The sequence below is a fragment of the Salvia hispanica genome, chromosome 6, assembly GCF_023119035.1.
Source record: "Salvia hispanica cultivar TCC Black 2014 chromosome 6, UniMelb_Shisp_WGS_1.0, whole genome shotgun sequence".
NCBI lineage: Eukaryota > Viridiplantae > Streptophyta > Magnoliopsida > Lamiales > Lamiaceae > Salvia > Salvia hispanica.
This window is the reverse complement of record NC_062970.1, coordinates 6,256,302-6,272,337: the sequence shown is the minus strand read 5'-3', so window position 1 is coordinate 6,272,337 and position 16,036 is coordinate 6,256,302. Positions and strand designations below refer to the sequence as shown.

Sequence of the window (16,036 nt, the reverse complement as noted above, 5' to 3'; positions counted from 1 at the left end):
AGCTTGTTTGCGCGTGGTGATCAAGATTTTGCTTTGCGAGGTGCGGGCTAGAAAGGCATGTTTGAGGCCATCCCAGTGACAAGTCTCCCAGATATCGTCGAGAACAATCAGGCATCGCTTAGCACTTTGTATCTGACAGAGCTGCTGATTCAACTGCATATCACCAAGACTCGAAACGCCTCCCACACTCTCTGGCGCTAGCTGCTTCAGAACATCCTCCAAAACTGATCGAACGTTACACTTTTGAGTAACGCAAACCCACGCGAAAGATTCAAAGAAACTTGTCACAGTCCTGTGATTGTACGCATTTTTGGCAATTGTGGTTTTGCCTATGCCACCCATGCCCCATACTGAAATAACTCTGTGGCTGTCGCCGCCGACAAGCCGAGAAACAAGCGTTCTCAGCTCATCCTCCTTCCCTACAAAACAGTCTTCCACGAGAAAATCAGGGAACGTTCTCCTGGACCAGTTTAAGTCAGAGCTTCCGGCTCTGTCTATGTCTAAGATGCTCTTTATGCCGTAGTCTTGCATGCTTTTTCGGAGTCCTGCTATGGAGGACTTGATGCAAGAGATCTCGGACTGCAGGTGGTGGAGTGGATAGATTCCGGCATATCGTTTCCACCAATGGGAATAGCTCTCGACGGCGTATACTGCGATTGCGTCTTCAGCTGCGTATGCGAGATCTCTCGCGTCGCTTATCCAGCCGCGCACGCTCTCGCATTGATGCGGCTTTCGGCTAGCGTCTTTGAGGAGATACTTCATCTCTCTCAGCTGATTCTCCAGCTCCTTCACATCCTTTACAACGCCGTTTAAGAACTTGTCTTTCTCTGACAGCAACGCATTTAGTGTGGTTAAAACAATCGACACCGCTTCCGTTGCTCGTCTTTCAACTCAACTGATTTCAGTTTTGGTGTAAGGGAATCCTTAACTCTTTTCTTGTTTCCACTGAGGCGATGTTATTAGTAGCATATGAAAAAAAAAAACAATAAAGCTATACAGACAATCACATCACAAACCGGTTTAAACCGGTTTATTTATTAATTACGGTTCAGCTCTAATTACTCTTCTTGTTAGATCCTTTGGTGGTGTTCGGTTGCCAAGATAAAATAATATCAAGATATAATCTAGGATTGATTTGTGAGATTATTTTAGTCATATGGAGGTTAGCTAAGACTTATTATGGCATGATTATCCATCTAGGATTGAGTAGTGATGTTGAATCTCATGAACCAAACACACTACAAATTTAATCCCGGATATAATCTTGCAAACCGAACACTCCCTTTTAATATTTCGCTGGCTAGATTGCTGCTGTAATCTAGTAAGAGGGAAACACTAAATACTCCTTCCATCCCACAGTAGAAATCACTCTTATTGTCGACACGGATTTTAAGAAATATAAATAATAGTGGGTTGAAAAAGTTAGTGAAACATGTAACCTATTTTTATATTAATTTTATAATAAAATGTGAGTGAAGCGAGTTAGTGAAATGTGAGACCTACTTACCATTTATGGTAACAGTAAAATGTGACTCTTATTATAAGACAGACTAAAATGACAAAGTGTGACTCTTATTGTAGAATAGATGGAGTAAATACTACTAGTACAGAATAAATGAGGAGTACTATTCCCTTCGTCCCCCATAATTTGTCACCATTTGATCCGACATGAGTTTTAAAAAATGTAATAGAAAGTGGGTTGAAAAAGTTAGTGACACGTGGATCCTATTTTTATATATTAGTTTTATAATAGAATGTGAGTGAGAATGGGTTAGTGGAATGTAGGGTTTACTGCCAAAAATAATAAAAGTGAAAGGTGACAATTTTTTAGGGACGAACGAAAATAAAAATAAGTGATAAATTTTAAGGGACGAGGGAGTATATAATAGGCCGAGTCTTCTTTCGAGGAAAGAGACTTCAGGGCATCTTATTTCAATGTGGCGTAGAAAAATGTGATTAGGACGTTAATCAAAGTGGGTACGAAAAGCTAAAATCAAAAGCATCCGTGATTCCATCTTAGTAATGTTCCTTTTGGACGGCTAGGATTTTGTGTCCCAATACTTATGTATTACTTATTAAACTAATTAAAGTTACTATAAAAAAGTATATAAGTTGTGTTAGTTAACATTTATTGCTCAAAATTGAAACTTACAAGAATAACGAAACAAGTGCTCATGTACTTTTCTTATTTAATTAACTGGTCGTTGTATGAATTTTATTTTAATAACGCCTTGTTGATTTGAGACTTTATTTAATCGATCTAAGAATATAAGTACTTTTTTCCCACTCCATTGGATTCAAAATTGTTTTCGCTTCAATGTTTAGAAAATTAAAATAATACTATACTATTAGAGCTATTATTTTAGAATATGGCATCACCATCGAAAGAGCTTAGACATTATTGTATGAGATACTGAGTTCGAGTCCTCTTGACATTAATTGTAATTTCCTTCTTTTTGTAGAAGTTTATTTGAAATTTTCTCATTTACATAGGAGTTAATTTTATTTAAAAAAAAAAAATCATGTCACTAGGAAATAAATTGGAGAGCACAACAAGGAAAATAAATTTATTAATATAATGAAAATGATGGCGGAAAAATTATTGAATAAGTTATATATCAAATATATAAAGGTTGAGAAATGTTCAAGTTATATATCAAATATATAAAGGTTGAGAAATGTTCAGCTGGGCGACACTATATGAGTGCAAGGTGAGCGACTCGGTATTCTCTCTTTAAAATATTTTCTTAATATTGGTGGACTCCACTGTTGCATATTTGTGGTGGACTTTTATTTGGGTTGTCTATTTAATTTGGCCAATGTGGAAATTATTTGGCTGAGCCCAAATCCCTTCCCTCTACCACCAGATAGTGCCATGTGTACTCCCACCCGGATCTTGGTTTGGAGCTGTTGGATTGTGGCTTGTGTTTGTTATGTAAGAGACGACCCTTTTCTCTCCTCTCATTATTCAGAATTCACTCTCTCTCTCTCTACTCACTCGTTGCTGTGATTTCTCTCTTCTCTCTACACTCTCTTCTTCTCCGATGACTTCTCTGGCGGTTTTCCTTCGGTTATCACGGTTTCTTTGAGTGATAGACCGGTGGCTTTCCTGGTTTAAGCAACTACTTCAGTTGCTGGTGTGTGCGTTAGATCTAGGGTTTTGGTGTGTGAGAGAATTGGTGTGAGGCTGTGTTTTGAGGTTCTAGATCCGGTGTGAAGGAGTTGTGTGGTGTTGATTTCTGCGGTGTGAGGTGAATCACTTGTGGATTCAACGTTGCTCCCTTGGATCTGGTTTCTGGAGAATAGATTTGTTCTATAGGCGGGTGGCTGAGTCATCGCCTTATTCTGATATGTGTTCTTCTGACATACTTGGATTTTGCTTGGTTTTAGAGAGTAATCTTGCATGGTTTTTATCACATTTCGTCTATTATCGGATATGATTATGATTACTTCTCTATTATTTTGGTATTTGACCATTTTGTTAAGAATGTGTAGAAAAAGGTATAAAATATGTGGATGTGCAGCAGCCTTGGTTTGAGACAATATTAACTGGAGATTTTGAAGTCCAATCAGCCCCTAATGCATATCAATCTCTTCGTCTTCGAAAGAGCTTCGTTTGGGTATCTCGCACGTCTTAATCGGAGTTCCGTAGAAGAATTTATGACCGTTTTACGAACACTGCGTTGTCCAGAAAATTACACGCGGCCGGGTGAATTAACCACCCGGCCGGGTACTGTGTTTTTGCGCTGAAAAGGTCAGAAAATGGTCGAAAATCATCACCCGGCCGGGTGAATTTTACTCTTTATAATTCCACCCGGCTGGGTACGCTATTTTGGCGTATTTTTATGCCAAAAACGCGATTTTTGATGGGGGATTAAAAGGAAGAACGCCTAGGTTTCACAATTCAACATTCCACCGCCTACCACACATTCCACACTTCCCCAAGAGCACTTTGAAGAGAGATTTGAAGATTGAAGACTACAAATCGAGAGATTGGAGTCTCTAATCCATAGAATCGTTCCACAGGAGTATTTATTTGCTTTCTTTGATGTATTTGATTGAATCCATTGTTTTGGTTTTCATGAAGAACATGAGTAGCTAATTTTATTGTGGAGTTTTGGTGAAGACTACAATGGATGTTTGTGATTAATTCAAGGACTTCTTTGATTGCTTAGCTCTTGTGATTCCTTTGTTCATTCTTGTGCCTTTTCAATTCAATTTCTTAGCTACCAATTGAGTTTATTTACCTTTATAGTTGTAATCGAGAGATACCTATATAGGTTTGGTAAAAGAGTGAGCATCACTTTGATAATCTACACTCGAGAGAGGGGAACCTTAGTGAGGGCTTGGGTCTTTTGTTCTATGGAGTTAATCTAAACATATTAGAAGGAGACTTCAATATTAAGGGTTAATCAACAGGGTGAGTACACTCGCGAGGGGGCTCAACCTAGACTAGCGACTCTCCTAGTAATCCTATAGACATAAAATGGGTAATCGGAGTTGTTGAATCAATCACAATACAATTCCATTGTAGTTGGATCCAAAACTCTACTCTCCTCTTTGTGGTACCTTTTCACTTGTGTTTATTTCCTCTTGTTACTTTTAATTTCTTTTTATTGTTATATGCTTATAGTAGTGTTAGAACAAAACCATTTCTCTTGAATTGTCTAGATAGTAATCGAAATTTGTTCGTGGTACTTGAGTTGATACAATCTTGTCTCTGTGGGATACGATACTCTTGCTTACTAATTGCTACACTAGCCCCGTACACTTGCGGGTATTATTTGTGTTAAAATAAGTTGAGTCAAGTTTTTGGCGTTGTTGCCGGGGATCTCCGAGAGGATCCTATTTGTTATTACTAACGAGTTTAGTGAGTGTGCAGGTTCAAGAAGGGTTGGCGATTAATCAAGATCATAGTTAGGGTTATTAAATATTGTTGTGATAGTTAATAGGTTACCCTTGTAATTCTTGACTAATATCAGTCGCTTGATTGTGAGTTTGGCTGAGCTCTCTTGTAAGAAGAACAAAGAGGTCTCGGTAATTAGTGAACCTGGACTAGTATGATCTCTACAGTGGTATCGGAGCTATAGGGGGGACTAGTCTGGCACGCCGAGTCGCTAAAGGAGGCGGGCAAGTGGAATCCTCCTTCGAGTGGGGATTCGCTCTAGTGAATTGGCTATATCTCCGGTTTCCTTTTCTGTTTAAGAGCCACCTATAGGCTTGGGTTATTGCCTGCTGGTAGATAGTCTCTGGCAAAGACTTAGGACTTTTCTTGCTTTCTTTGTTGGTTTGCTTCTGTTGTGTTTCTTGGTTCTTTGTGTTTTCTGGCTTCTGATTACCTGACCACCAAGCATTGGTACTGTTTAAGTGACCCCCTGCGCCCTCCAGAAGTGAGTGATTGCAAACTGGGATAGCCTTAGGCAGTGTTGCTCGTGACAGTCAGGGATTTGAGGTCTGACTTGTGTGAAAGCTGTGTAAAAGTGTGTCTGGTCTTTGGTGAATGTCTTTGCGCTTTGAGGTTTGCAAAGTTTTGTGTTTCTATCTTGCTTCCTGTTGTTCTTGTTGAAGTGATTTGCTAAAGTGGTTTGATTCCTTTCAATGGCAAAATAATTTTGTTATTTGGAAACAGAAAATGAAGTGTGTTTTAATTTAGCAAGAGGTGTTTAAGGTTGTGGATGGTTCTTTACATGATGACACTGCTCAAGAAAAAATTGATGAAATGAATGAGTTGGCTAGAGCTACTATTATGTTAAATCTGTGATTAGGAAAGTTGATCATATTGAATGTGCTTCTGATATGTGGAAACAACTTGATATTATGTTCACTGAGACTTCTATGTCTTCAAGGACGTACCTGCATAAAAAGTTGTTTAAGTTTAAGCTTGATCTTGCCAAAGACATTAATGATAGTGTGGATAGGTTTCAGAATCTTGTGCATGATATAAAGAAATCTGGTGACAAAACAATAGATGAATACACTAGTATAGCTCTAATGAATGCATACTTGACTCTTACAGTGATGTGAAAGCTGTCATTAAGTATGGCAGAGACTCAACTCCTCTGTACTTAATCATAAGCTCCCTAAATCTAAAAGAACTTGAATTAAGGGAAAAGGGGGTTGACAAGAATGCTTTTAATAAGGTCTTTAATGTCAGAGGTAGATCTAAGTCTAGAGGGGGTAATGAATCCAATGGGGGTTCTGTTCTAGCTCAAATTCAAAGAAAAAGTTTAGGTCTAGGTCCAGAAGTAAGGATCCTAAAATATATAGGAAGTGTTTTAATTGTGGGGAAGTTGAGCACTATAAGAAATATTGTACTAAGCCTAAGAAGAATAAACCTCTCAATAACAACACTCAGCTAGAAAACCTTGTCAATGTGGCCAAGTATGATGCTGATAATGAATCTGTGTATATGGTGCATGATTTGATGTATATAAATGCTTCTCCTATCTACCCCTTTACTTTAAATGATTGGCTTTGTGATTCTGGATGTACTTATCATGTTAGGAAGTGTTTTCTAAGTTAAAGTCTGTAACTAATACTATTGTGTCAATGGCTGATGACAAGAAGTGTGAAATTCTTGGTATTGACAAAGTATGTTTAAAGTTTGATAATGGCCATATGCTCAACTTGAAGGATATTATATATGTTCATGATCTATGTTATAATTTGATGTCTTGTACTGCTCTTGAAAATGCTGGTATGGGGGAAAAATGGGGAGAGGTTGCATGAAAATCTGCAAAGGTTCTATGTGTCTGTTTCAGGCCAAGAGAAAATGTGGTTTGTATGTCTGTACTGCTGTGCCTCTTTCATGTGAGAAAGCCTTTGCCAATGTTGTTAAAACTGATAAAACTATGTTATGGCATAATAGGCTAGGCCACATGAGTGCAAAAGGTTTGAATATTCTGAAAAAGCATGCTATTCTCTTTGATAATGATGTCCATGGTGATTTGCCTTTATGTGACACTTGTGTGCTGGCTAAACAGCATAGAGTTTCCTTTCCTACTCCTGTGCCTGCTAATGTTAGTAAGTGCATTCTTGAGTATTTGCATATGGATGTTTGGAGCCTTGCTTCTGTGTCTTCTCATTCTGGTTTTGTGTATTTCATGTCTGTTATTGATGATTTTTCAAGAAAAGTTTGGTGTTTCCTTATGAGACATAAGTCTGAAGTGTTTGAAAAACTGAAAGCTTGGAAAACTTTGATGGAAACTCAGGCAGGTGAGAAAATTAAGGCTATCAGAACTGACAATGGCTTGGAATTTTGCAATAAACAGATTGATAACTTGTGTGCTGGTTTTGGAATCAAAAGACATAAAACTGTTCCTTACACCCCACAACAAAATGGGGTGGCTGAAATGATGAACATACTTTGCTTGATAAAGTAGATACATGCTTGCTAAATCTGGTTTATCTAAAAAGTTTTGGGTGAAGCCTTGTTAACTGCTACTTACTTGGTTAATAGATCTCATTCTATGCCTTTGTTAGGACAATGTCCTGAATATGTTTTTATTGGAAAAACTCTATCTCTTTCTCATCTAAGGATATTTGGCTGTGCTGCTTTTGTGCATACTAAGTCTGACAAGCTTGAGCCTAGATCTTGAAAAGGTGTGTTTCTAGGATATCCTGAGGGTGTTAAAGGTTATAGAGTTTGGTTAAGAGATGAACCAGGGTTCAAAGTCATAATTAGAAGGGATGTGGTGTTCAATGAAGATGAATTCCCTTGCTTGAAAATGACTAATAACCCAACTCCATAACCCGTGGACAATGAGCCTCTTATTGAGGTGAAGTCCACAAATACACTCACTAGTGTGGAGCATCCTAGTTATACTCCAAGTGAGGTGGAGCAATCTTTCTGGAACTCTTATCCAATCTTTACACCTAATGAGACACCCTGTGAAGAAAATCTAAATGTGAATGATGTTGTGCCTCCCTTTAATGATAATGATAATATTCCTGATGTGCATGCTAGTCCTTTGAGAAATGTGTGACATCGCTAACCCAAAACATTCATCATTTATTGCACATTTTATTATCAATGCATACTATACATATTTTTTATGGGTATCATAAGAATAATGTTTATTTTTCATGAGAAATAAATGTAATTGTTTATATGTATTAGTTAAAAAGAATTATAAAGTTAGATGACTAACATAGTTGAATTATATGCGTATAATATATATTTTTCCTTAATTATCATATACTAGTTGTTAATATAAGTGTGTCCATATGTGTGTCTTTGTGCATAAAAATATATATGTGCATGAGATATATATATTACGTAAACATAATAATATACTCCATCCGTCCGCCAATAGAAGTCCCATTTATGGGCGGCACGGGTTTTAAGAAATATTAAGAAAAGTGGGTGGAAAAAAGTTAGTGGAATAGGGGTCCCACTTGTATATATTAGTTTTAAATGAAATGTGAGTGGAATGAGTTAGTGGAAGGTGGGACCCTATTACCATTTATGGTAAAAGTGAACGGGACTCTTATTCACGGACGGACCAAAATGGAAAAACGGGACTCCTATTCGCGGACGGAGGGAGTAATATATATGTATGATTGCATGAATATGGGATTAGGGATAAGGACTCTTTATAGAGTCACACGTGTATATAAATAAGTGTATATAAATAAGTATAGGATTGCAATTTTGTAGATATTTGACGTCCACATATTAACATTAAAAAAGGGAGAGATTTAGTTAATAATATAAGTGAGTCGGTTTATTTGGCTATATCACTAATAAAAGAAAAAGAAACAAGGAGAACTTGTTTTTTGCTAGGAGAGAGGCAGAGAAAAATACGGAAGAGGAAAAAGAAAAAAAATAGAATTGAGGGTCATAGTGCAAGAGACGGGATCGGTGTTCAACTAGTTTGTTTATCACATTTCAGGTGTGTATAAATCACACTTTCAATTTTACATATTTTATGTGATTGATTGCTATGTGTTAAATTGGAGTGAATATTTGAATTATATGATATGAGACTGAAATGGTTATGTGTTATTTGATATCGATGATGGAATATGATACGAATATGTGAGTGGTGTTTTTGATATGCTTTTATATGGCATTAGAATTACTTGAATCATGAGATTAAAGAGGATATGTGACAATCTTGCCATGGATCTGATATCAATGGTAATGAAAACAGACTTATAGGTCATATACAATGACAATGGACCTACGGGTCAAAGAATATAGGCAAAGAGGGGCCTTCGTGGAAATGTCAAATTAAAGAGGGACCTTCGTGGAAAGGTCAAATAATTAAAAGGGACCTGCAGGTCGTATACAATGGAAATCTCGGACAGATACCAGGCTTGATCTGTCACAAAATAATAAAAAGAACATAGAGGCATATGCATATGAATATGAAATTGTTTCTGATGTTTATTATTTCTGGTGATATATTTTGGTGAAAGAATGTGTTTGATATTTGTGTGTGAAATTAAAGGTAAGGTTTATATGCACGTGGCTCATATAAACCACTATTATTTTTCAGGAATAAGATATCGGTGAAATTATTTGTTGACATGGGTCGTAGGAACTCCACATGTTATCAGGGTCGGCGGCTGACGCATTTTGGCAACCTTCTCCTCCTCATCATTTTTGTATATAGATAAATGTATAATAGTATATAGAGTGGTGAGAGGGTCTCGCTACTGTTTAGAATGTTTGAAATATGTTCTTGATAAATGTTGATTTTTGAAATGATATAATATGTGCGTTTTATGTACTTGAAGCGTGGGTTAATTTATTTAATATTTAAAATTTATTTATAGTTAGTGCATATGTCATAAGGGTTGAGGTGTGGCAAAATGTTTATTCTGTTCTTGCTCAGAATGTGATTCATAGCCCCAGTGGTATTCAAAATGCTATGATAATCCCAACTTGCAAGATTATGTGTTATCTAGGGATAGAACTAGAAGAGTGAATGTGAAGAAACCTTCTAAGTTTGATGGCTATGTTGGCTTAGTTGCTCTTATAAACTTGGCTTTCAATGTGTATGAATCTACTGGGATGAACCTTGAAAACTGCCCTTTTTGCACACTTGCGATTCACAAGTAGAATAAAAACACGCAGAGTACTCAACTTGAAGCTGACTGACAACCCGCTCAGGTTGGACTACTATTAACGATCGTTGGATGTGAACGAGAGAGAAAAAGAACGTTCAAGACCTTAACCCACAGTACTAAGTAACCTAGTAAAGGGAAGTAAGAGTTGAATCCCTCAGAGATGGAAGCGGTTGGAGTTGGGAATGAGACATTTGGAAAGGGTCGGCTGCGGCCACGCTCTAATTTTTGGGGTTAAGACTAAACTAGGGTGAACTGATCAACTGAATGAAATATCTTCTAAACTAAGGACTCGACTGGATCAACTAAGCTAAAAAGAGAATGGAATCAAAGGTACGCGGGACCACTGACACATCCGCGCGCGCACTCAGAAAAGCTGACAATGACAAAAAGGTGACAGAAGCGTCGATTTTAACTAACTACCTTTTACGTCTACTCTAAGTAACTGAGCAGAAAGTGCAACGTAAATCAAAAGAGCATCAACATAAAACATGAGAACAGAGCAAAATAAAACAGATCCATAGAAATTACACTTAACCGAAGGCAGATCTAAGCTGAGGAAAGTAAATCATGCAAGATGATGAACGGAAATGTAAATCCACCTACGGAAAAGCAGTAAAAGAGTAGATCCAAAGCGAATAAAAGCAATCAACACTAAAAATACTAGATCTAACCAAGCTTGCATCAAAAACTCCATTTCATTCAAGATCTTCGGTAAAAACAAAAGAAACAGAATTCTTGCACAAATTAAACAGCGATATGAAGAAACTAAGTGGCAACTAAGAGAAAAACACGTTTAAACTACAGAACTACGGAGCGATGAAATATAACGGAAAGTAAATTGTCCAAAATCCTCAAAATGACTACACAAATGCTGAGCTAAGAAGACTTCTACGTGGATCTGGCCTCATCTCCTTTGGTGAGGAAGAAGAGCTGAGAGCTTGAAGGTGGAATGGTGACTCCTCGACAGCTAATTACTTCTACTCCATGACTAGACTAAATTTGAGTGACGGGAGATGGTGAGTGATGAGTGATGTGGAATTCATACAATATTCTCATATTTATAGAGCGCATGTGGGGCTCAAATCCCTAGGGTAAGCCCATTTTGCTTTTGACACTTCTGCCCCTTCTAGAATGGCCTTTGCTCTTTCTCTCTTCTATGACTCAGCACTGCAGATGCATGATTCCACTAGATCAGTTCAGCAACTTCAACGGATCAACTCGGCTCTTTTTCATGCTGTTTTCGCTCATTTCTTGATTTGATCCGGTTGACCTTGCACTCTCTATTTCTTCGCTTTCTGGCTTCTGCACACTCAAATTTGTCATTCTTTTTGCACATTATTGGCCATGTTAGTGTAATAAACCCAATAAAACCATGCATGTATTGCCCAATCAAACCCCAATCTTATAAGCAAGCTCTTTAAGTCAAAGTTCTGGAGTTAGTGGTATAAAGCTATCTCTGTGGTTGATTGCAGGTGGCTTTATAAATTGAAAAATGAGGTGAAGGGTCTTAGGTACAAGGCTAGACTTGTGGCCAAAGATTTACTTAACAAGGTGTAGATTATACTGAGATCTTTGTAGTATATCAAATACTACAATATATACCATAAATTTTGCTATATTATTATACTATTATTTTAAAGAATATTATACAGTACTAAAAATTCAACATTTTGATTTTTTTTACCCCGATAAGTGCGATATAACAGTAAGTATTTCGTTGTTATTTCAACAGACTTTAGAAATTAAGTGCATGCAAATACATGATTTAATTTTGCAAGCCCTATTTAAAATATGTAACCACCAAGTTCAAGTAAAGTACCTCAAATCCTTGAACCGAAGTGTATATCTATTACACAAGGCAATGCAGCATTAGTCTAAGAATTGGAAAATGAAGAAAGGAATCATGGGTTGGGCCTAAACTCAATACCCTGAACGATGAGACCCGACTTCCATTGATGGCCTTCCTTCCCCAACAGCCATGTCTCCACCACGCCGTCGTCACCTCGATCGTTATAGAAGCTTCCCACTCCACCTCCATCCATCCATCGCCTCTCCTCACAGCCACTCTTCCACTCTGAGAACCATTGGCGCGTTGCATCTCATCCTTCTTCATAAACCCATCGCCTATCCTTACCGGCGGAGGGCTGGGTCTCCGTCGACCATGGGGTCGGTAGTTTCTACCCCACGAGTTCTGTTTCCCGGGGGACTCCGACTTTCCAGTTGGGCGTTGGAGGTGCACCTCAGCAATCTCAGTCAAGCCGTCGCCTATCCTTACCGGCGCCTCTCCAGTCCGGCTGTGGTGGTCGCGAGCATTCTCCCGCCTGAAGTGATCCAGAATCTCATCATCGCCGTCGACTTTATCATTCATGAATCTCACAAATGCATTGGACGATTCGAGTCCGTAACTATTTCGATCCAGCTTGAAGACTAGATAACATCCGTAGATGGTGTTGGAGGAGAGCATCCTTGTGTTTATGGATTATGGTGCCTCTGATTTCAAGCCAGCAAACTTCTTTTAACAGAGCAACCTTTGAGAATCTGCAATTGGTTTAAAACCACATTTGTTGTTTGTTAAAAGAAACCCTGTTTTTTTTATATTGAAAATGTGGGATTGGGACTGGGATTGGGATAGTGAAGAAGGGACCTTGAATCTGGATGGGATGTGAGGTCCCAGTAACTTGGTGTGTCACCACACCAAATAATTCCAGCTCTCTTGCTCTCACCATGTAGCACATCTTCCCCTTCTTTCTTTCCAGCCAAAAGCTCTGTTTCAAATTAAGTTTAAGAATCAAATCGATTCACACCTTAATTTCAATAAAATACTTGTTGGAAGAAAATCACAAGATATCAGGAGTATAATATGTGATTGATATGGAATTATACTATACCATAGATAGAATGCCAATTAATGTAAATTTAGGTTTACCATAGATAGAGAATGTCTAGCCTATATAAAGATCTGTAATCCTTGTACATTATCATCAGTGAATAGAATGAACATCCTTTACCGATCTTAACATGGCGTCAGAGCAGGAATAATCTTTTTTGGCTCAGAAAATCCTCATCACAACCAATATACCTTTCTCGACTGTGTTCTGCTTTTTTTTAGTCCACAAACCAGAAAATCAGACCCTACATATCGAAGATGTCAGATACCGAAGATATTAAGAATGAACCAGATCAACCAACAAAGTTGAGGAACATCAAGAATGTCACTGTGGCATTCAAATTGAATGCCAGAAATTACCCACTTTGGTCAAGACTTATGAAAGTCAAGATTGGTGGCCGGGGGGCTTATTCCTACATCAAAAACGATCCCCCAGAACCGGGGAGCAAAGGATACGACGACTGGGAAGAAGATGACTTGGTGGTATTTTCTTGGATTGTTGATAATATCGAGAATGATATTATTGCCGATTTGGCTCACCACCAAACATCGAAGGCACTTTGGGATAGCCTAGCTGTGACGTTCGATAGCAAGGCAGACAAGTATCTCATCTACAACCTAGAGGAAAAAGTAATCGCAATCAGACAAGGGAATCTCAATTTAGAGACATATTACTTTAAAACCCAAACCCGAGATAATTTTAATTACATATTTTACCCCATAAGTTTAGTTATTTAAAGAATCGACCCCATTCTTTTTAAAAAGCGCCCCCTTTTCCCCGGAAATTAAATTTGACCCGAATGTTCCCAATCTTCACAAAACCCCCCCCAATATCCCCAACTATGGGGTCAAAAAAACCCTTTTTACTCCTAAAAAATATTTCCCCCATTCCATGTTGAAAATAGGGCCGATACACATTTTCGGGGGTTTTGGATTTTTTTGTGGGGAAAAATGGATACTATGAAAAGGGAGGGGGAGACTTTATTAATCTAAGTGAGGTCACTAAAACGTTTATTAGAAGCAAGGGGGGATAAATTTAAAGTTTTTGGGTCCGGAACAATTGAAATATCCCCTCCCCTTCCCCTCACAAATTGTCTATATGTTCCTACTTTATCTAAACAACCCATGTCAATTAGTCATGGACAAAAAATTTAAAAAACCCGCACTCTTCTAAGCATCCATCATTTTGTATTCTGGGGGATATTGGGAACGAGGGGGGATAGGGGCATAAAACCGGAAGGGATTTCTCTACGTGGACGAATGGCTCAAACATGGCGGGTGCAATTTTTGGCTCACGGGTCCATAAAACAGAAATTTGGCTTTGGCACCGAAGACAGGACCCCCCTCCCCGGTTATTTTAAACGCTTTATGGGGAACCTTTCTTTTTTCCCCCTGTTTTTCCCTTTCCTTGTTTGCCAAGAGCAGTCCCTTTAAACCTACAAATACTCGTATGAATTCGTTTTCATTAGTACTTTCCCAAATTGGGGTCCCCGGGGTGGGAGAAAGGGTTTTTCAATATTTTGTGATATTTGTTGATGTTTCCACTAGAATGATTTGGGGTGTTTTTTTTTGAAACGTGGGAAAGTATTTGATAGATTTGTCTCTTTTCTTAAATTTATCCAAACACAATTTCATACCACAATCAAAACCCTTAGGTGGAAAAATGGGGGGAATTTTGTTAACTCTATCAGGCTAAATTTTTTAAAAGGTAACCATCAAACTTCGTCCCTATACCCCCGAACAAAAGGGGAAAGGAGAGAAAAAACAAAATTACCCTTTGGGAAATGACCGAGCTCTAATGATTGAATCCAAGGTCCCAAAAACATGGTTTGAAGCTTTTTCCCAAACCCCTATTTACCTCATAAACCCGCCTACCCACCAAAATCCTTCACATAAAAACCCCCTTTTTCGATACCTTGCCCAAATTGTTTCGCCCCTCAAAAACCCTCTCCCCCTAAGGTTTTTTTTTTTTCCGTTTATGTTCATATCCCCAAACATGAGAGAAACCCAAATTATCAGTGTGCTACAAAATGTGTATTTGTTGGGGTACGGGAACCAAAAAAGGGGTATCTGCTTTGATCCCAACTCTAGGAAGATTATTACCACCATGAACCCCAACTTTTTAAAGATTTTTACCACTCCCCCTTTGGGAGTCGGGGAGAAATCCAAGTAATTAAGGGCTACCTTTGGGGGTTTGGTTGCCCAAACTCCTCGCCGAGTATGTCTGCCCCCAAATCATCTCATCCGCCTCCTAAAACCCCTCCTCCGGATATCCCAGGAAAAATTTTTAACTCACCCCAACGTTCGTTTCCCGACTCTAGACATGGGGAAAAAGGTCAAAAAAAAAAATACCATTGATGGCGAAAAGGAGATATGACTTCCCCCTTTGGGAGTACAAGATTTTTTGCAGGAAAGGGGCCTTTTCCCCCAAAAAATTAAAAAAGAGTTTTTATGGAGTTGCAAATTTTGTGCAAAAATTTAAAAAATGGCACGAAATTGGGGCCGCCGATGAAAAAGGGGGAGATCCCCCAACCCCCTGATGAGGCAATGAAACATAAACAACCCGGGGGGAAGCCATGTTCAGAAATGAAGGCCTTTAAAAGGGAAAAACACTTTAAAGGCCCCCTTTCCCAAAAGGGGTGAAGGCCGTCGGGCGAGGGTGTTCCCAAAAAAGACGGATGGTACTATTGATAGATATAAAGCCCGACCGTGGCAAAGGGATATACTAAAAATACGGCGTGGGTTGTTTTGAGACTTTTTCCCCCGTGGCCAAAATCCAAAACCGTGAAATCTTTTTTCGGTTTCCGTTTTTAAAAAGGGCCCGGCCCCTAGTTTGCGGACCAATGCTTTTTTGCATGGAGAGCTTTTAAAACAGCTTTTTGGGAAATTTGCTTGGGTTTGCTAAGGAGTTTCCCAAAATGGAAAAGGTCTCCTGAAAAAAACACAAAGGATTAAAAAGCCCCTCGGGCATGGTTTTTGGGGATTCACGAATGATGAAGAAATACGGGGCCAAACGAGTAATTGATCTTGCTCCTCGAAAAGAAAGCAAGATCACGTGTCCGATTATATGTA

The 16,036-nt window shown here is 38.5% G+C and overlaps 2 protein-coding genes and 2 long non-coding RNA genes across 4 annotated transcripts; 1 reads left to right on the top strand and 3 right to left on the bottom strand.

The window, feature by feature from the left end:
• Positions 1 to 20: 20 nt before the first annotated feature.
• LOC125194563 (putative disease resistance protein At1g50180) lies at positions 21 to 3,336 on the bottom strand. Its single transcript, XM_048092821.1, has 3 exons — positions 3,261 to 3,336; positions 106 to 827; positions 21 to 47 (listed from the first exon to the last, which is right to left on the bottom strand). Exons 1-3 carry the CDS (start codon positions 3,334 to 3,336, stop codon positions 21 to 23), a joined length of 825 nt encoding a protein of 274 aa, XP_047948778.1.
• Positions 3,337 to 8,792: 5,456 nt separating this feature from the next.
• LOC125192535 lies at positions 8,793 to 9,739 on the top strand. The gene is made up of 2 exons (XR_007171424.1): positions 8,793 to 8,894; positions 9,504 to 9,739. It is a non-coding gene; the product is annotated as an uncharacterized LOC125192535 (long non-coding RNA).
• A 1,529-nt stretch (positions 9,740 to 11,268) lies between these two features.
• On the bottom strand, positions 11,269 to 12,541 carry LOC125194562. Its single transcript, XM_048092820.1, has 3 exons — positions 12,005 to 12,541; positions 11,897 to 11,923; positions 11,269 to 11,379 (listed from the first exon to the last, which is right to left on the bottom strand). The coding sequence occupies exons 1-3, from the start codon at positions 12,539 to 12,541 to the stop codon at positions 11,269 to 11,271; spliced, it is 675 nt and encodes a 224-aa protein (XP_047948777.1).
• A 15-nt stretch (positions 12,542 to 12,556) lies between these two features.
• On the bottom strand, positions 12,557 to 13,523 carry LOC125192355. Its single transcript, XR_007171371.1, has 4 exons — positions 13,329 to 13,523; positions 13,086 to 13,209; positions 12,722 to 12,842; positions 12,557 to 12,615 (listed from the first exon to the last, which is right to left on the bottom strand). It is a non-coding gene; the product is annotated as an uncharacterized LOC125192355 (long non-coding RNA).
• Between the last annotated feature and the right edge of the window lie 2,513 nt (positions 13,524 to 16,036).